This window comes from Drosophila subobscura, chromosome J, assembly GCF_008121235.1.
Source record: "Drosophila subobscura isolate 14011-0131.10 chromosome J, UCBerk_Dsub_1.0, whole genome shotgun sequence".
NCBI classification, from domain to species: Eukaryota; Metazoa; Arthropoda; class Insecta; order Diptera; family Drosophilidae; genus Drosophila; species Drosophila subobscura.
Window position 1 is genome coordinate 13,917,950 of NC_048532.1, and position 21,460 is coordinate 13,939,409.

General features: G+C 48.0%; 1 protein-coding gene across 5 annotated transcripts in view; it reads right to left on the bottom strand.

Moving 5' to 3' along the window:
* Positions 1–4,456: 4,456 nt before the first annotated feature.
* LOC117894746 overlaps positions 4,457–21,460 on the bottom strand; it is a 41,451-nt gene continuing 24,447 nt past the window's right edge. Inside the window, exons 1-13 of one of the 5 annotated variants that reach the window (XM_034801957.1) lie at positions 20,050–20,261; positions 14,605–16,757; positions 11,248–11,436; positions 9,722–10,267; positions 9,052–9,149; positions 8,779–8,995; positions 8,338–8,715; positions 8,046–8,273; positions 7,635–7,979; positions 6,917–7,580; positions 6,680–6,851; positions 5,353–5,457; positions 4,457–5,118 (exon numbers count right to left, since the gene is read on the bottom strand). In XM_034801957.1, the coding sequence (XP_034657848.1) occupies positions 4,836–5,118; positions 5,353–5,457; positions 6,680–6,851; positions 6,917–7,580; positions 7,635–7,979; positions 8,046–8,273; positions 8,338–8,715; positions 8,779–8,995; positions 9,052–9,149; positions 9,722–10,267; positions 11,248–11,436; positions 14,605–16,416 (5,037 nt within the window). In that variant the 5' untranslated portion in view covers positions 16,417–16,757; positions 20,050–20,261 and the 3' untranslated portion in view covers positions 4,457–4,835. Of the gene's footprint in view, positions 5,119–5,352; positions 5,458–5,486; positions 6,037–6,679; positions 6,852–6,916; positions 7,581–7,634; positions 7,980–8,045; positions 8,274–8,337; positions 8,716–8,778; positions 8,996–9,051; positions 9,150–9,721; positions 10,268–11,247; positions 11,437–14,604; positions 16,758–20,049; positions 20,262–21,460 lie in introns of those variants that run through there. The other 4 variants (XM_034801953.1, XM_034801954.1, XM_034801955.1 and 1 more) reach the window with 4 other exon arrangements.

Here is a 21,460-nt window from a genome sequence, read left to right on the forward strand (position 1 = left end):
GGTCGGACGGGCAGTCCACGACCGCAGACGGCCACACCAGGGCACGGAGAGAAAGAAAGTGGCGTGAAAAAATACACGATAATAGCGCCAGACGGCTGCAGTGCCATTTCTCAAACTCAAGCACCGGACCAAACGACCGAGCGACCAAGTCGACTCGAGGACACTTGGCCCACAGCCAGGCCCACGAGTCAGTCCCAGTTCCAGTCCCAGTCGTTCGTAGGTGAGTGACCAGGCGCTTTCTTGTTTACAAGCCACATTCACTTTGCAAACTCTGGTTAGCCATCCGGATGGGTACGATGAGGTACCGGAAAGGAATCGATACACACGATATGGGTATCATGCACTTGGTTCGTTACACTCACAAAGAGCGACAGATTTTCGACTGCCGGTTCGCTGTCTGCTGAGATGCATGTCGGAACACCTAGACAGGGTTTGCACAAATTGTAAATCTGTTGCTGTCGTCTTGCTTCTACGAGTGTGTAAGTTAATCCACATCCTATGGCATTCCTCTCCTTTTAGCATTATCCTGAATTACCGATGTGGTAGCATACGTAATCACTTACATCGATTCAATCGGATAAATATGTAGTATATCCTCCACCGCTGCTACATCCTTCGAGTGCGAGCATGATCTGCCTCGAATGCAGTGAAGCAAGCAAGCCAGTGGAGTGCCACAGTCAGTCCCAGTGCTAGTGCCGCCATTTATAATCCAAGCGAAGTGCCTATCGTTGCCATCCGTGGAATGGCATGGCGGATGGCGAGCGACGCGAGTGCAGTGCGGCCAGGAGGCAGTCCTCGTTCCGTTCCTGTCGTGGCTTAAATTTATTGCGGTGCTATTGATATTTTGAATAAATGTGCCGTGACACAAATAAAACACTTTTCACTGGGCACTCGTACGAAAACATAGATTGGATGCTTTCGATGCTTTCGCTGCTTGTTTATTTATTGTGTTTTTTCTTTGGTGCTTTGGGAATTGAAACACTTTTCGACCGTGCAAACTGACCTTGTTTGGGTTGTTCTTTTTTGTTTGAGTGGAAAGAAAATAAAGAGTAAAATGTACTGTTCATTGATTCTGGGTACAACGTCGCAGGATTGATTGCATTTCGAGCACAGTTCTGTGAGTAATTGAAAGATGCAATCAGTCGGTGGAGGCTAATCTTTCATGGCTTATAACTTACTTTGGAACAAATTCACTTGGAAATGTCTGCTTTAAATGTCACTCAGTCTCTGTCCAATCAAATCCTCTTAAAGGATCCCCTGCTGCCCACCTTAAAGTCTTTCCTTCGAGATATGCGTGCGACACACACACAGAGAGGAGCCCCTGCTCGGGGCTCATTATTTCCCCGAGTAATATGCTAAAATGACTCGAACACACAGGCGACACACAGCAGACGTCTGGCTGGGGCTGGCTCTGTTGCCAAAGCGCTGGGCTGGGAAATGTTTTTAATTGAAAAGAACTTGCGAGGCGTGCCGGCGCAAGGTGGGTTGCATGCAGTGGCACACTCTTCACCTCTCCCCTTCCCACTTGCAGGGGGGGCTAACACGGTTTCGTCACTTGTGCAAAGGAGAGGGAGGGTTGGCAGACTGCTGGTGTCCCCCGGCATGGCACTGCTGCAAGCGGCGGCAACGGAGCTCTCTCTCCTCTTAAAGCTCCGCCTGGAATATGGCTAATTTACATTTATTTTCCTGCAAATTTCAATGCCGCTTTGTCGAACCAATGCTCCTCGCACGTGTTAGCTTTTGTGACAGTCTGAATGGCCTTAAACAAATTATTTCCATTTACAATGGAAATTGCAAATTGCACAAATATTTAGTTATCCTTTTTAGACATTTGTAATTATTTTACCTTTATCCCAAGGCCAAATTTGACGCCTCAATGTGCTGCTAAGCATTGCATTCAAACGGCAGCTTATACGATTCCACTTGGTCCTTCAAATGGATGCAGTCGGTGGGTGGATGTGGGTTGCACCTCTCCATGGCTCGGTGCTGGTTGCAATTCGAGAGCTGGCTCGTAAAGTGCGTGTTTTTACGACGCCATTATGATGTCTAAATATACGAGTAAGAGACCCGACCGCGGGGCAAACAGCCTGACTAACAGCCAGTCATAACACTTCTATGGCGGCATCAAGACATTTATCATAATGTTTCCCGAGCATGGCGGGGCGGGTCGGGTCGGACCATGCAAATAATCCTATCGGATGTTGCAAGCATCGTCTGCCTGTGAGTGTGCTCGTTACGGGTTTGCCGCTGCCTGCTTGCAAGCTAAGGAATATTATTAAAAGAAACTTAATTTGCATCTGCACAGCTTGCACAATGGGGGGCATTAGTTTCGCCTGCTCAAGACGATGCCTGACCAGTGTGCGCCACTCGTTTAGTATCAACTTACGTAATATTAAATTCTCCGAATCTGTTGGCTAACTGCGATGCCAATTAGTAATCGCTCATTGAATGACAACGATGGCCCCGCCTGAGAACCCTTCATTTATCAAACTGCATCCTTGGCATGGACATTGGCAAGGTCTGGCTGCAGCTGCGGCCAAACTTTTTAATGGAAAAATAAGCACTGGGGCCGCTACACTCCACTCCACACCACTCCAGTGGGCTCCACATGTCTTCGAGCTCAGATTTTATACGTACGTGGCAGCTTTTTCATAGTAATTGCCTTTAAATTGCAGCCATTCAACTTGACAATGTGCAATTGATGTCTGTGCAACCAAGACAACTGGCTCCTCACAATGCATCCATCGCCTGCTCTATAATTTGTAAGATTTTCGATGTATTGTTGCACAGAAAAATTCAAGACAAAGTCGGAAAGAAGTTGAAGACTTCTGGGCAGAAATATTTATGCACGATTTAAATTCTATTTGGAATCATCAATCATTTGGAAATGTCAAATCAAACTACATTTAAATGGTGAATTTACTTTACAAATACGTTTAATGTTTATTGTTCAAGCGTGTAAATAAAGCTTTGTTGCACTTTACGCATTATATGTCTGTTATTCTGTTATTTGTGTTCCGTTGTAAATAAATTGCGTTTTTGATATAGGTTTCAATAACATTTTAAGTTCAACTCCAATCTACCATATGCGGGTATGTGTTCTCTATGTATTCATATGTTGGTAACTATCATCCCATCCACTCTTTACTCTATACTAAAGATTAGATATTGTAAGGGGAAGGGGCTACAACTAAACTCTAAGATACGATCTCTATGCATACACAATAAATACATACAAATACAGTTAACATTTTTTATTGCGGTTCTATATATAGGTAGATATTGTAATATACTTTATAAGTTCCCCGAATACCTTCACGATGTATTATGTATTCATCTCTCTTTTGTACACGTTTACAAATATATATAATTAATCTCTCTATATATATCAAGTGTGTGTGTGAGTGTGTCTTCGTTTGTTTTCTCTATATGTAATTTAGAACTTGTGTCACGCTTTCCCGAAGGTAATATTTACAAATTTCTGGAGCAAACACCTGCGATTGCTGTTCCAGAATGTCCGCCCAATATATCATTTATGTAGGAAGAACAGAACTACTTTACACTTAATTAATTTACTAGCCAATGGTTATGGGACCTAGAAATATGTGTTCCCCTTCTACTGTACGATTATTAACTCCTGTTCCCACTTCAAATCTAAGACAAACAGTAATTATGTAGACTCTAATGCTTCAAAGGATAGTTAGTTATTATGGAATGTTAACAGGAAAGTGCAAGGCTGCTTGGGATTCCCCACTTATGTACCTTTTACTTATAGAGGACTCTTAAGGTACAGACAGAAGGAAACATCATCGAGAAGACTTATTTCTGTCTGTATCACATCACAAATTATATCACCCAAATCACCACAGGGGTCCACATTCATTGCCTTGAAACGGGAAACTCAAACTCAAACGTATAGCTCTATGTGAAGGTTGAAGAATAACTCTACGACATACACTTTAAAATGTACTTACACAACTTTAGGCCGTTGATCGGCTAATACTCTAGTTTGGTATACATACGTTAAAGGGGAGTTGAAGCTTTCTTATTTATTAGATTCTAAGCTGTTGGGAATGTTTAAGCTATTATTGTAGTATCTACAAACAACATTCAACTGAACTATATCGGAGATTGTTAATGCTAAAAGATAAATCAAAGCCTATGGAGGGGAAAAGCATATCTTTGATCTGTTTAAGGTTTTCCGCAATCGTTCGCACTATCCACGCATAACTTTATCTATATTGAGGATACATATTTACGTTAATCATGTATATTTTATTTATATTTTGTAACCATAACATTGTAATTTGTCCTACTTGTGGGTAAGTAACGACTTACATCGACCGACTTACTTGGAGACACTTTTATAAAGCTTGCGAATCTCGTTCCTAATAGTTTTCGTATATATGGCATTGCACTATGCATAAACGTATTGTTGTATGTTTTAGTTCTAGAATTAACTTCTTCCATGGGTTAAACTTTATTTGTCTTTATATCTTTAGGGGAAGAGTACTCGTAATATGGCTGAGTGTTTCAGTGTTCAGTAAAGGTCGAAGCTTGAGAGGCTAGGTGGTCTGACGCGGGGTAGATAGATAGGTTTTAGTAGATAGTTTTGGAATGTACATTGTTTAAATATCAGCTTGGACCCAAAAGTGCCGTTTCTCACAAGTTCAAGTTTAAGTTCCTCCTAATAGAAAAGTGCTCTCTGTGTGTGTGCTATTGCTAATATGTGACAGGTTAAGTTAAGTACACGCTCTCTTGTTTCTATCGTAGTCCAGCTCCAAGTACTACAGCTTGCGGGCACCGGTCGCAGGTCGCCGGAGTTTGGCTCCACATCATACGTCCGTCTCGGTGCTGGATGTCGTCAGGGGTGCCTGGTGGGAGAGCTGCTTGTGGAGCAACGGGGGCGATGGATCCAGCACTGGCAGCGACTTTTGCAGGGCAATGCTGGCGGCGGGTGTCGAGCTGTGCTGCGACCGGGGACTGGGCGGCGTGGGCGTCGGGGTGGCCGGTATCTGATGCCAGTTAATACTGTTCTGGGAGGTCACGTTGCGCGTCTTCCGCAGTGGCGGATTCTTGGTGGAGGTCGAGAAGGCCATGCCACGGCGCAGCGGCACTCTGGGAACCGGACACAGTACAGGCATTAGGCATTGGGGACGGACGGTGGGTTTAAGTTTTCATTTCGGGATTTTTGGTAGTCACAGGGCGATCGATGATGGCAAAATGTTGGGTCGTGAGACGGTGGCGGTTCGATCAACGATACACATGTGGAAAGACGACAGATTGGATGGGGATTGTATGAGCAGGTGAGACCATAACCAGGCGGCGGCTTCCCTGCCCTTCACAACTCACCTCGTTGGGCTCGGCGGCGGATAGGAAATGCCACGGTGGCTGGGCGACAACAACATGTTGCCCGAGTGGCTAGTGGTCGTGCCCGGCACGAGCAGGGTATTGTTACTACAAAAGTATGGCAAAAGGTTAAGGTCTGTAAAGAGCAGAAGGTGGATGCGCAGGCGCAAGAGAGAGCAAGCGATAGGCACGAAACGAAAAGTAATCGATCTTCAACGATTGAAATTGGATGAGAAAACAAAAGAAAGTGACAAATGCATGGGAGTGTGTGGATGGATTAGCACGAATGAACACGAACGGACACGAATGAGCACGAATGAACACTGATGCTTGGTCGTTTGGTGGTTGAAGTGAAGATGGATGAGGCCGGGTTGCGTGTCGTGTGGAGTAATCGAGTCCATCGATGCTTATCGTACACAATAAAAACGATTTATTCGATAGATATTTCTTGTTTTGTATAAAACAGATGACTAAATTACAATACAAGCTACGTACCTAGGATTGTTGTGTTTAAATATAAGTATATGGTATGGCTTAATGATACAATATGATACAACATAAACGATAAACGGAGTGTGCCTGAAAGTTCCTGTGAGAGGAGAGAGTGACACATGACGGTGGCTGGGCGACAACAACATGTTGCCCGAGTGGCTAGTGGTCGTGCCCGGCACGAGCAGGGTATTGTTACTACAAAAGTATGGCAAAAGGTTAAGGTCTGTAAAGAGCAGAAGGTGGATGCGCAGGCGCAAGAGAGAGCAAGCGATAGGCACGAAACGAAAAGTAATCGATCTTCAACGATTGAAATTGGATGAGAAAACAAAAGAAAGTGACAAATGCATGGGAGTGTGTGGATGGATTAGCACGAATGAACACGAACGGACACGAATGAGCACGAATGAACACTGATGCTTGGTCGTTTGGTGGTTGAAGTGAAGATGGATGAGGCCGGGTTGCGTGTCGTGTGGAGTAATCGAGTCCATCGATGCTTATCGTACACAATAAAAACGATTTATTCGATAGATATTTCTTGTTTTGTATAAAACAGATGACTAAATTACAATACAAGCTACGTACCTAGGATTGTTGTGTTTAAATATAAGTATATGGTATGGCTTAATGATACAATATGATACAACATAAACGATAAACGGAGTGTGCCTGAAAGTTCCTGTGAGAGGAGAGAGTGACACATGACTGGACGAATGCTAATCTGATGACAGTGGTGAGAGAGTATTTTGTTGGATGTGCTTGCTTTTGTTTTAGTAAGAAGCTGGTCATGATGGTCATGGAGGTGGTGGGTGGTTGGTGCACTCTCTACGGAACAACTTACGTGTGACTGTGGTGCATGTTCAGGTTGGGCAGACTCTGCCCCAGGTGGTTCAACGGCTGCACAGTCAGGGTATTCGCCGACTTGGACCCAATGGCGCCAATCATCCCAATCTTTGCCTTGTGCAGACCGCTAATCAGTTGCTGCTTTCCCTTCGTGGCTATTCCATGGTTACCTGTCCCCAAGAGATCATGCGTTCAGCTGAGATTGGGAGCTGTGGGAGCCGCTGACTGGACTCACCTGTCATCAGGCCGGATCCCTCGTCGCTCGACACGGAGTTTGTCTTCTCAAAGTCCACGGATATGTTGCGCGAATCGTTCCACTCGACACTGCCGCTGTGGCTGTTGTTCGCACTGGACACATGGCTGCAGATGGAGGAGTTCATCGGTGACTTGCGCACCCCCAGGCTGTCGGCTGTGCCGCCGCTAGTGCCGCTGCCACCAAAGCGGAAGCTGTCACCCACAGTGCCACCGCCGCCGCCTCCGGCTCCGCGCTTCAGTCTTTGGTAGATGGTCTTGGCCCGCCACATCGCGTCGTACCAGTTCTTGGCCTCCGTGCACTGCAGCGTGAACGCCGTGCTGGCCACCTGGAACTCGTTGAGGTAGACACAGTTGAGGGTGTTGTTCGGGGCCATGTGGACGATTAGCTGGTCGGTTAGGTACGGCTGCCGGATGACCTTCAGTGCGCCCAGTCCTCGCTTGGCCATGGTTTTGCAGACGAGCAGCAGGTCCGTCAGCAGGAAGCAGTGCACATCGGACTTGCCCAGGTTGTCCTTGAACTTGTGGTCGCCCTCCATGAACAGGTGCCGCACATGATATGACGGACAGCCGCGCATCGGGGCACACAGATCGAACATCTGGCTGTGTTGCTTGATCAGCTTGTCCAGCCCCTCGTTGTTGGTGTCCTGCAAAGCATCGTTGCATCATGGAGCTACACAGGGATCAGCCACTCTACTCACCACCACGTCGTAGGACTCAATCCGCACCATCACGCCCTTGAGCCGCTCGTTCTCCTGCCGCATCGTCAGGTGATTGTTGACGCTGCCCACAAAGTTCTCGACGCTGTGCATCATCACATCAATGGCCTCGATCTCCTCCACGTCGCTCATGTGCTTCTTGATGGCGGCCAGCAGGAGGCTGTACTTGGTCAGGCGCTGCATCGGTCGCACCACAATGTCGGCCAGCCGCAGGCGGTTGCACATCTTCTGCGACTCGCACCACGCCAGGTACGAGGTGAACAGCGGATTGTTCTGATTCAGCTCCTTGCAGTAGAACTGGCAGGTGCTCTGCTCGGCACAGTAGATCTAGGGGAAGGAATACGCACAGTGAAGGGGAATTGTAGCCCAAGGCAGAGCGAGAGAGAGACTCACTTTGTATGGCGCAAATATTGAGGCGAATGCAATGAATCCTTCCTGGAAGAAGGCGCAACGCAGTGGCTCGTGTGTCACCACGCTGTGGGCCACCATCGGATAGAGCCACATCGTCCAGAACTTGATATTTGCCTCGCAAACGGCTCGCACATTGGAGAACAGACGCGCCTGGTCGACATCAATCAGCAGCCGCTCCTCCTGCACAGCCTCGAGACAAGCGAGGAAAAGCTGAAATCGATTAAATTACGCAATCAGTTCGCTGGGGATTCCGCCTCCTCCTTTGAGGACTCACCTCCGTGACCGTTTGCAGGGCGTGAATGTAGTACACTTCGGTGGTGACCAGCTCCCAGATGGCCGTCTGGATCTTGACCTCGCTCTCGGCCATGCCGTCGCTCTCGACAAAGTCCCGCCAGGACTTGTGCATGTTCTGCAGGTACGCCAGCGAGTTGTCGAGGTCCGGATGCTCACAGCTGAGGCCTTCCGCCCGCTGGGGCACTCCATTCCGCGAGTAGCTGTTCAGCAGCTCACACAGCTGGCTCTGCTGGGGGTTCTTGATGCCGAAGAGGGAGGACCATCGTTGTTTGATTTGTTTGCCAGCCGCCACAGCCGCATCGCTGGTCTCTTCCGTCGAGGCGGAGGGCAGCAGGCGGGGCGGCGGTTGTCGGGAACCCTTTTTGAAGTAACAAAAAAAGAGTATTAAGTCGGTCTCCTAATCCCTGCTGCCTTCACTTACAAAGGAGGCTGCCTTCTGCAATGGTTTGCGATTGGAGCCACGTTCCGTGATGCATAGATGATGGCCAGCCAGGTTCTCCACATCGGTTTGCTCATCCACGGAACTCGTTGCGGGCGAAGGACCTGCATCTAAAAAACTCGGCGTGGGATTATTGTCCGTTATCGTGATCTGTGAAAACGTGAGGTTCCTCCGCCGCAGGGCATGGCTAAGTGCGTTACTGGAAATGGATCAAATTGGTGTTTGATATTAACCGCAAATGTTGGAGGAACTTACAGTAGCGTAACTCCTTTTGTGGCCGGTATGAATTCCTCGTCCGGATGCTGGGACGACTCCATGCAAAACGACACGGAAAAGAACTCGGAACTGGACACCTAAGCGAAGAATGGGAAACGTTTTAGTGACAAGAACTTGTATGGGAAATTGGAAGAGATGGATCCATCCAGAGGCCACTGCAGAAGGTACTTCTTAAAGGACTTAAAGGGTTGCGCTGCCGCGAAATGGCTGCCACAGAAACTACTGAATGAGCAAACATTACGGCATATTGCCCAAGTGTTTGTGTGTGGCAGGCGGCAGAGCGGAATTCTAAGGGAAACCAAAGAAAGGATTCAGGAGGCTGAGAGAGTTGTACAACAACTTTGCTGATTAAGGCGACAAAGCAAATACAGAGAGAGAGAGAGAAATTAAAAATCTGCGAGGCGTTTGAGTTCTGTTTGAGTTCCTCTTGGCTGCCCGCACACACAGAAGACTGGGGGAATAAGCATTCCTCTGACATTCACTGGGTCCGCTCAAGGCTCTCAAGGTCTGATTATGAATCCATATTGAAGCACTCTCGACCTACGGTCACCGGGGTGCAGTTCGCAGTTCTCCAGCATGGATTATGTTGTATAGCGCTCCGTTCTCTTATTTTGGGTGCCGCTCTCGAGTGTCGGTGTTCAGGACTCACCTCGCTGCGTGTCAATAGCGGTTTCTTGCGCTGCAAAAATGAGGATTTCTTTTTGACTGTCGCCGGCGTTGACGCCGACAGGCCTGACGGTGAGCTCAGCGGTGGGCCCGAAGTGGGCGTGCTGCTGTAGGGGCTCAGCGAGGTCGCTGCCGCTGCCACCTGCGCCTCGCCGCTCGGATACTGAAAGTGTTTGAAGGAGGAGCAGGAGGAGGAGGGTATCGAATGAGTTGTCGTTGTGCCACCGGTGCCACTACCACTACTCGTAACCGCCGAAGCCATGGCCGGCTGTTGTGGGTGCTTTTGCTGCTGATGCTGCTGCTGCTGCTGCTGATGTTGGTGCAAGGAGCTGGCACTCGAGTGCACAGTGGGTCGACCGGAGCCAGCAAAACAGGCGGACGCGGCCGTGGTCGTTGTGTCGAGCGTGGGCGAGAGTGAGAGCATCAGCGACGGCGCCCGACGCACGATCTGCGGTGCTTGGGTGTAAATTGTGGGTGGATGGGACACGGACTGGTCAGGGCAAACTTTGGTCAAATCGACCTTTTCCGTCTGTTTTATGGATGGATGTGTGGCGGGAAGGGTTGAAGCGGTTGGCAAATAAACAAAAAGTGAAGAAACAGACAGAGCAGAGAGCGAGAAAGGCACAGACATAGAGGGGGAAAGAGAGAGAGAGAGATAAATAGACAGGAAGAGAATACAGAATAGTCGTTAAAAGGATTTCAATCGATTCTACATTGGATATCGGCAGATTATCAAAATGAAAACGGGTAAATTTTGAGAAAATAAAAAAGAAAGACTAATAAGTACAAAGATAACTCTATTTCTTCGTAAATAATACTTTTTCCTATCATATTTTATCACGCTGTTTGTAAAAATCCTCCATTTAGTTTTCCTAAGGCTACCCTTATCCACACCAACTGATTCCACTACCATTTTAATGGCTTTCCTAATCCACGACAAGTTTATTGGCTTTACTTGCCAGGCGAAAATTGCATCGATTCCGCTCGCGAGAGAGCGCAAGAGGATCTCGACAAAATTGGCAACTGGGCTGCTGTCAGTGGGAACTAAACTGCTAGCCGTGCTAAAAAAAGTTGTAAATGATAGCAGAAGGAAGAAGTTCTTCTGTAAATCATAGGAAAGTCACGTACTTCCACTGCTGAAAAGTGACAGCGAAAAGAACAAGGATTTTTTCAATGCATACAAAAGCCAACACCAAAGATGGAAGAACGAAGTATTGTATACCCTGGCTGCTCTACATTTAGAGTAGATCAAACAGACAGACAGATAGTAGGGGATACAGAATAGAGTCAAGAGGTAAAACTAATATTTAGAGTAACAGCAATAATGGCAGAAGCAGTGGCAGTCAAACTCAAAGCGAAACCAAAATGCATTAACAAATGAAAAACGCATCAAAGACACACTACGGATAATCCTTCGCGGAAAGCCGTCGTCAGCTAAAAGACTACACACACTACAAAGGATGGGTGGGGCAGGACTTAGTCCCGTTGCTCCTCTCTATCCTCACTTACCGCATGAGGCTGCCGGCCAAGCGCCGTTGGTGTCGTTGCTGCCGCCTGATGGTGCTGATGCCCAGAGGACACGCCAGGTGTGGCAGCCGATTGGACAATCGAGGTAGTCGCTGCAGTCCCTCCGGGCCCGTGCTGGCAGGCCACCGCCGTATCGAGGCCATCCAAGTGCGTGAGGCTTTTCGATTTCAGCTGCAAAATGGAAATTAAAAGCGGTGTGAAATCAATCGGGCGACTCACTCAGTTATTGATAATTGAATATGGGATGCGAGCGTATTGTTGGCATTGGCATTGTCGAGAGCTTTTTATTATGGACACTCGTACATGAGAGTGTTTCAATGGGAATTATTCACATCATAAATTCAAATAAAAAAGGAAATAAAAGCGAGATATTAAATGCAACAATCGGCATGCCGATGCTTTAAATGAAATGAAATTCCTGTGAAATAATAATAATATTCCCTGCTATAAATATCAAAATTCCTTCTGTTGATATTAAATGTGGAGCAATCTCCTGAGAAGTGCATTCAGAGGGCGGTGAACCCTGGTTGGATTTGCAGAGTATTTCGCGCTTAAAGCGTGGCATATTATACGAGCGAGCATCTAATGCCCCTGGGGTGCTGCTTGCCGGAAAAATAAATTGCTGCCAGCAGTCGGCAGTCGGCAGTCCCCCAAAAGGGCACGAGAGAGATGCATCGAGAACAAAAAGATTGTGCCAGCAGGGCCAAGGGTCCTAGACGTGTCCTAGAAGACTTCCTGTCCTGTGTCCTGTCCTCGCCTAATGCACTGAGATTACATCAGTCAAGAGCCACCGACTACAGGCCGCCCCCCTCCGCCTTCGCCTTCAGTGTCAGTGGCAAAGTCAATGCCGCCTCTGAGACCCGTAGTCAAGGACTCGGCAGTGATTTACACATTTCAGTGCCACTCTTGAGCAAAATCCTTGTACATCTATGAAATGGCATCGACCACAGGGCACAGCAGCACATAAAATCATTACTGGCTGTGCAACAGCCAAATAATATAACGTTCCCACCGATCCCAATGGCAATGGAGAGCACTCGCAAATTTCTAGCTCTCTGTTTTCACTTGAAGCGGAGGGACACTCGCTCCCGCTTCCTTTCTGGGTCTGCAAAGATTTAAGCCCCAGCCGAGGGACACCCACCCAACCAGCAAGAGGGATGTTCAAGGATGCGCGTGCCGTTCCGATACATTCTCGTCTGACGACAATAATTCACATTTTCTGCTTTTGGCCATTTCGAGCGTCGCCTCTTGCCCTTTACTCTGGTTTATGGTTTTTGTTTTCCTGTTTTATCGTGAATTGTCGCTCTCCCACTGAGGGCTGTCTTGGATCTGTGCAGGCACGGGAATGTGTTCTCCCTTTTTCTCTCTGTTCTCGGAGGAGGTGTCCCTGCTTATGGCCTTGTCAAGCAAGGATTCTGCTCTGGTCTAGCTTGGCCCTGCGTTTCTGGCGCTCTCTTTTGTTCTCATAATAATAAAGACATGTTTAGTATTGTTTGCGCAAATCATAATTTCATAATTTCTAGCCGGAAAGCAGGACACTTTGTGGGCCAGGAATGTATTTACTCTAAATTCGGACAAGAATTTACACCCTTAAAGCCTTCAAGCCATTCTCCGTTTGCTTTAACCGCCGCAGCAGCAGCGTCTTGACCACGGCATTTCCGTGTAAAATCCACGACGCAACGCAAAGGGGTCAGGGGGTCGCCCACGACAAGCACAACAGCAAAAATCACTTTGGGCCTTACAGCCAAACACGACACGCTGCCAGTGCAAACACCCCAAGACATGGGTCCGCATGGACCCAGGACACACAAGTCTGGGTTCAATTTTAAGATTTGCCTACCGCAGGGCCAGCTGAAGGTGCTTCACGGAGCGTTAAATGCGATTGGAAGTATTACTTTGTCAGGATTTAATGGGAAAATAGTTAAAGCACAATGGCTTCAATGATTTTTTAAAACTATTGCGATCATTTTCGTATTTTAATTAACGAAAACTGTGCCTAAAAAATAGTTTTACAAAGCTCTTAATTATGCGTCGAACTTTTGCAGAGGAAGTGCTCAAATTGAAGTTCATTAAATGAAAAGTAAGACATATACAGAGAAGAGAATTCACTCTTAAATCAACCATCAAATGGTAATCAAAAGCAGAAGCACATTTTAAGCACAGGATAAATCTTGGTACCTACAGCTAACGATACCTTGGAGGAACCTCCGCTATTCACTTAAACAAGTACTAATAGGATTAAATTCTGCCATAAGCGTGCAGGAAAATCGCTGAATAAAAAGTGTTTGTACAAAGGCAGAGCCGAGGATTTGATACAAATGATGCCACTGCCACACACACCACAAACCAACGAGTATGAGCCGCGGCTGCTGCTGCTCCAAGATTCCGTGATGGAACGATGACACGTCCATTGAAAATCTGAATGAATAAGCAAGCCGAGTCGAGCCTTAGTGTAAGTCTGAATCTGTGTCTCCTTTTCACCAACTGCTTTGTCGTGTGCGGGGCGTGTCCTTGGGGGGAATGGATGCTGCCACAGCGACTGGGGGGAGAGGACTAAGCGGACAAATCGTTGATGCAATTTACTGCTTGACTGCATTTGCGCTAATGCCCCTAAATGTCCTCCGGACGACAATTGAATACCACCAGACAGACAGACAGACAGACGCATATTCATGCGGGGTCTTTCATGCATTCGCGTTCATGTTCACGCTGCGTATGGGTAACATAAATACATACATAATAAATATGTACATCTGCAGTTCACATCTCACATTTATTATAATATTTATGTTATGCGTGGTCGTCAGAGCAGTCAGTCGCTTATTGCAATTCCATTCGAGCATTAAAGCCGTTGACAAAACGAATTCCATTTAATATTACTTTTTGTTGTGCATTCAGTCCCCCAGATTGCTGTAGATAGTCATTTCCAATGAATAATGGATTCACTTATCAATCTATTAATGGATTCATTTGCAATGCAAACAAACTATGAAGGGAACACATGTACCAACCAATCACAAATCTCCACTAATTCGAGGCAGAAAATGCCTAAAGTAGGGCTTTAAAATTCCATTCCGAATCAATCTTTTATGCAATAAATTTGGGTTGTTCTTTGGAAATTGTTAAATTTAATAAAAACGAAAACGAAGGACAACTCACGAAAAGAAATGAGAAAAAAAAACCCAAAAAGGGAAAACGAAATAAAATAAAATAAAACGAAAATACAGCAATCGGCGGGGGGTGCGCCCTCCGGATAAAATCTGTTTATTCTCATTTCTTAAGGTAAACATTTGCTTTGGGGAGCCTCGTTGCTGGCGCAGGACCTTCTGCTACACTCACCTGCAGCTTGCTGCTGGGCGGCGACACCACCAGGCAGATCTTCATGGTGGCCCGCAGGAACTCCTCCCGCTTGGTGCCCAGGTCCGGGGTGACGGCGCCTGGCGAGGTGACGGCCGACTGCTTCAGGGGCGAGCCACGCTTGGGCGAGGAGGCGGTGGGCAGGAAGGGATTGAGGCTCCGCACCAGACTGCCAGAATGGAAGCGGCCGCTGCTCTCCTGCTGCGCGCTGGAGGGCGGGGAGGCTGTCGGCGTCGGTTGGGCGGCGGGGGCATGGTGCAGCAGCCTCGTGGGCGAATTCAGGCTGAAGAGTTTCCGCCTGTGCCGTCCGGGCGTCGAGGAGGAGCTGGAGGCGGGGCTGGGACTTGGGCCTGGGGGACAGCTGACGCCGCTCTCGCTGTGCGTCGACTCCTGGGACCCGGCGCGACTGTACGCGGGCGTCGGCAGCTGGGCGGACCGCGTGCCAGCGGCACTGGCATTGTACTTCACGGACGTCACGTTCCCATCCAGCTGCAGCTCCTCCATCTGCTCCAAGCCATCGTCCTCGTAGGTGCTGTGGTAGGTGCGGGCCGTGATCTCCGGCAGGAAGGGATTGTTCGGCGAGGTCAAGGTGTACTGGTAGTAGCCGCCGCCCGCCTCTCCGCTCTCCACCGGCAGCGTGCTGCCCGCGTCCGTGGCATCGGTCTCATCGGGGGTGCTCTCCTCCGGGAAGGAGCCACCGTGGAAGCCCACACCGCTGCTGCTGGACAGTGGCCCGTGGGCGCCCAGCTGCTCCCACTCGCCCGAGGAGGAGTTGTGCGAGGAGGCCGTGAAGCCCTCATTCGAGTGCCCCTGACAGCTCCTCGAGCTCTCGTTGCTGCTCTTGAAGAGGAAGTTCTGGAGTCGTGTGAGCCGCACGGAGCTGCTCTCGCTGGTGAGGCTGCAGCTCCGACTGCCGCTGGCTGGAGCCGACGATGTGGTCGTTGTAATGGACACCGGCTGCTGGTCACTCCGATTGCTGCTCTGTGTCTCCAGGCGTCGCTTGGCACGCTCCTGTGCATCCTGCTGCGATCCTGCTGCCGCACCACCGTTGGCCGTGCTCACCTCTCCGCCCATGGGTGCGTTGGTCGCCTGCTGGCCACAGGCCCAGTAGAAGACGCTCGTCTGGGAGCCGCTCAGCTCTCCCAGCTCGCAGTTGCTCTCCAGGGAGGTGCTCGAGTTGGTGGTGGCGACGCTGCTCAGATGCCGATACGCGTACTCGGGGGGCGTGCACTCGTCGGGGCTGTCCAGCAGCAGAGCGGGATTGATGTGCCCGCCCAAGCCCACACCGGGCAGATGCAGCTGACTGAGGGCAAAGGCTGAGGGCGATCTGCCGGCGATCAGATTGTTGTTCTCCGACGACAGCGGCAGCGGCGGAGTGGCACGGCTCTTGGCCCTGAGCTCGTCCGGCGTGGGCTCCTGACGCTTGATTTCCAGGGAGCGATGGTCGCCACGGCGGAAGGAGCGTCGCAGGCGCTCCGCGAATTTCGATTGCTTTGGTGGCTTGTCCTTGGGCGGCTTCTCCTTGACCTTGCCACCCAGCAGACTTGTTGCCCGTTCAGTCTTTTCTTTGCGCGTCTCCTCCTTCTCCAGGAGTTTCTCGTGCATTGGAGCGACCGTTGAGGACCTGCTCTCCGTCTCCGCCTTCGCTTCTATCTGCGTCCGTGGATATGTTTGTGGCTGTACCTGTATTTGATGTTGCTGCTCCTTCTCCTTGTTGTTTCTGGCTCTGGCTAAGGCCGGGCTCTGGTTGCTGGTTGCTAATGTAATTGGTGGCCCAGCAAAGCCACCACCCATTACGGCCGCACTTTGCCGTGTTGTTTGGTGGGTCTGGGAGTCCTCTCCTACCCGTGTATCCTTGTATTCCGGTATCCTTGTGGCTGTGTAGCGGGTTATAAAACACCCGAGATGCTTGCTGTTGTTGTTGTTGGTTCTTAAATTTGTCTATTCACTAAATCGTAATTTATGAAGCGTTGATTTTCCCCAACGAAACACACATTACATGTCTTCGTTTTTCGTATTTCGTAAAACCTAATTCTAGGTATCCTTTAAAGCGTCCTTAATATATTATATTTGGTATCCTTTACAAGTAGAAGGTTGCTATTGCTTATTCTATTATTTAGTTGTTCGTTGGTTTGCTGAAAAGGGAAGCAGAAAAGAATCGAAAAGTGTTTACAATTTGTAGTTTTTCTGTTAAAGGTGAGACTTTTGATGTGGCGGCTGCGGCACCCCTTCAACATATCAATGGAAAACGCTCCTCTACGTCTGTAAATTCCAATGAATGTTGGTAAATAGATGTGTTAAATCCTCTAAACATAACACTCACAGCTACTCTCCAATTGAATGCACTCGAATTTAGTTTAAATGAAGTTTTCCTGATGGCCATTCTATTCAATCCCATCAAAGCCATTCATGAAGTGCCTTTTCATGCTGTTGATACCCATCGAATATTCCCTATATTCCCTCTACTATAACTACAGATTGAAGCACTCTTCAGACAAAATGCATCTAAATTCCATGAATTTAATTAACGATTCAATTTATAAGCGCATCCATCGCTGCAAAATTTCCATCAACTTTTTGCTATTTCCGATTTTGGGATTAGTTTTTCTATACATATTTCTTCTTCTTTTTTGTTGTTGTTGTTTTTGTGGTTTTGTATGGGAAATGAAAAGTTTTTGGGTTTTTATGGGCACATGGGGGGAGGTGAAACGTGTTAGCATTTCAAATGAAGGGCGAGACACGAATTTTAGCATAATTTTGCCAATCTGGATGCCAATCGATGGAAATATGAAAAGTTTAATGAATGTGCATATATTTTGGATGTCCAACCCATTGGCTAAACGAAGGGGAGGCTAAACCACCATACCATCTGGTTGTGCGCCGCTCAAAAAGATTTAATAGCTGCAGCCACAACCCTTCGCTCCCCATGGAAGTTGATGAAAAATGGGGAAAGCGGCACGAATCGGTCGTATGAAATAAATATTGAATATCAAACCTTCTGCCTTCTAATACCCTTTGAATATTCCCACAGTTTGGAACCAACTCGATTTGCATTTTCATCTTATGCATAGGTGCATCTGTCTCTGCGTTCATGTCCAATCTCATCTTCCTCGAGAAATGCAAATGCCGTAAAAAATGGGAAAAACAAACATTTCGAATAAGCCAAAGAGCACATAATTCTGCTTTCGATTTACGGAGCATCCTGCTCATTCCTCGCACATGGCAAATATCTTATTGTTAAGGCCATGAAAAGATTAGCAAAACGAGAACTCATGGTTGAAGCTCTTTTAGCAATCCTTTGGGGACTCTTTTTGAGGCAACGCAAACTTGGCCATAAAGTGGCTCGGACAGCTTTATTGTTATTAATATTACGGGAATTTGGCCATAAATACGAATACATTCGGATACGGGTAAGGCTACGGGATGGCTGTTGTAGGCAAACATGCTCCTACGAGGAAGTTGACAGGCTGCCTGGCTGGTTGGCTGCCTTCTTGCCCCCCGGCTGCTGCTGCACATAACATAAATCATTGCACACGCTTGGACGCCTCACGGGCACGCGACGTGCCCCGTCTGCCTGGGCCTAGACCAAAGTAATGTATAATTAAGCTCGAGGCAGAGGCAAGCCGCCGTGTTTTGGGGCTGGTCTTTAATAAAGTCCGCCATCGTTCATGCCCCGCTGTGGGGATTGGGGCTGGCGGCATATTGCCCAATTGATTGTGCTCCTGCCTCCCACTCCTCATCCTGGCGCTAAAGGGGGAGCAAAAGCCCCTCGGTATTCCATTAATTGGAGTGCAATTTCATAACTCAAAGGAAGATATTCAATGCGAAGAAAGGTGGCAGTATTCATAAGAGTCTTATTTCAACGAGAACCAATTCCCCACTGCGGTATGCCTAGACCCTAAAAAAAGAGAAGCTCAGAGCACAAGCTGTAGCTGTGGCTGGTGGATAGACTTGACACCAAAAGCATTCTCCTCCACGTTGCATAATTGTAACCTATTTTCCAGCAATTTAAATATTCTATGCTGGGGAGCAGGGAGGGATCTGCTGGTGCTGGTGCTGTCCCGTGGGGGAGTAGTCTGCTTCGCAGGGAATCACGGCAGAACCCAAGATAAGCGAGCGCGTGCAAGGGGAGCGAGCGAGCGAACATGTTGTTCTCCTTCATTAAATTAAATTAAATGTGTGTCTTGCGATTAAATTTTATATTCAACCCAAACTCAAACCAAAACGTCGCTCGTGCTGTCCCGCTTGCTCGTCCGGATGTGGGTCGCGACTGGAGAGGGTTCAAGGCGCTTTTCGATTTCAGTGGAGCTGCGAAATCCGTCCTCCAACGCCACCGCCACCGCCAGCACCACAACAACCAAAACAACAACAACAACAGCCAGCAATGGACAGTGAAGCGCCGTCATTTCCGCTGCCTGTCAGAGCAGCAAAAATTTAATTTTTATGGTTATGATGTCATCAGCATAAGAGGCAGAGCACCAGAACCAGAACCAGAACCGAAACCAGAGCCAAGAGCCACACAGCCTGTGCCTCTGCCAGTGCCATTTGCAGCGACAGAGTCACAGAGTCCATGCTGACGCAGTCGTGAGACGTGAAGCTCATACAAATTGGCCTAGCAATAGACTCTCAGGCCTCCCTCTGCTAAGCACAACGAGTCGTGCAGGACCCTGCGGGAATGCTACACCTTTTGGGTGGAGCGATGTTCGCGGGCGATTAATGCGTGGCAGGATTTATACGAGCTGTTGACCAGCAGCCCTCCGGCAGCAACACAAATGAAGTACCAACAGTGCAGTGTAAGACTATACTATATATAGACTGGAACTGAACTTCGTCGTGCCCCCACTTTTTATGTGGTAATGTAACATTTTGCTGAGCAATCAAAGGCGCAGCACAACTTTCCTTGTGTGCGGTAGAAGGAGCAGCAAGGGGACAAACCGCATCCGGGGGCCAACTTGCACCAGGAGTTTGATCGATAAGCCCATACCAGATACCCGGAGAGATAGACACACAGACAGACAGCTGAGGCCCCAGCAGAAGTCAACCGCCACCTCATCGGTCCCGTGTCAAAGCTGAAGTTTAATCTTTTGGGGCTGGCGACACATTGGGCCAGAATTGATTTTTAAAGTGAAAATCGGGTGCGGGAGGGCTGGGATGGGGGCGGGGACTCGATATCTGGGGACTCGGGCTCTGATTTATGCAAAGGGGTCTGTCAACTTTTGCGTTTTGTCTCTGCACCAAAAAGCCCCTAAGGCGAAACAAAAACAGAACTGAAGAGCTGAGCATGCGGTGGCCATGCCCGCCTGCAAGTGAAACAATACCGATAGGGAGAACATCCATCATAATATTGTCTTTGGGGGCGCCACTCCACACGCCACACGCCACACCACTCTCCCTCGGGGCATCGATTGCCACCTGTACAGTACTTACCTCGCGTTGATTCCCTAATGGGAGCTCCTCTTCGATTCCGATTGCGGTTCTGACTGCGATTGCGATTGCGAATGCGAATGCGGTTTCGACCTTCTGGCTTTTCTTTTCTTTTTCCGAGTCCTCTTTCTTTTGTCTGGTCGGGACTGTTGGTGCGGCTGCGTCTGCGTCTGCTCCTGCTCCAGCCGCCACCCGCCGCACATTTATTTTTTGCAATTTGGTTGCCTCTTGGTTTTGTTTTTTATTCTTTGTGGTTCTTTGTTTTTCGTTTGTTGGCTGTTTGCTGGCTTTCCCGGTTCACGGCACAGCCTACGACACGGATACACACAGAAACTTACATAAATACAAACGGAGAGGGACACGGACACGGACACGGCTACGGATACGGATACGGAGCGGGCCCTATTCGAAAGTACACGAGAGATAGGGAGTGCACAGAACCCGACGAAGGAAGCATCCAGCAGAGACAAGAGTCTCCTTTGGATTTTTGGGGGGTACGCAAATGAGTTTATTGCTGGCAATAAACCCCCTTAATGCCCCTTCACAAGAGACTTTGGTGCAATATTTCATTTGGATTTGAAAAGTTACCTGCAAAGAAACAGAGAAAACAGAAAAGTGGGTTAGTTTGGGTTATTGTTACGTCTGTATTGCATGTAATATATTCATTTTTATTGAGATCTGCCTGCATATTTATGTACATACACATAGCCCAAACAGAGGTGTGGAATAAGCTTTAAAATGTGCCAAGGTAATGGATTATGTTGTCTCCAGATACACACAATTTCGCTGGCATGTATGAAACATGAAACATTTTCCATGAAAAGTCAATCCTCACGCCTTTCTATTAATTTCCTGTTCTTTTGAGTCAAATGGAATTAATGAGAGCTATCAGTAGGGCAACACACCCTACATTTGCTCCTGAGTCTGTTCTTGGGAAAATTACTCAACGTTTAATGGGAATTCAAGACGAAAAAAACGTTTAGGACAGCTGGCGACGGAGCTGCGTGTTGGATTTTATGGTAGACCTCGCAAGAAGGAAGGACATGTAAACACAGCTTTTTAATTCGTAGACCAACTGCCACCACAGTTAAAAATTTCATTTCGATTTCGAGAATGTTTTTAAATGGTGCATTCTGGAAGTTGGTTTATGGGAAATCGTTATGGCAGAAGTACTCCTGTACTCCGAAGTTATTCTAGCAAGCAAAGTTTATTTACTTACGGACTTTTCAATTCATTAAGAAATTAAACGGACCATCAACCTCTGTGTGATTGTGTGCCGGGCCTCTGCTTCCCGATTAAGCAGACCCTAACATGTTGAAATGCGTCTTCTTATCAGTAAATGCGATCAGCTAGAAGTGATTCTGTGCACTGCGTAGCGAGCGTCGAATGCAAGCGCGTTCATGTTTGGCAAAGT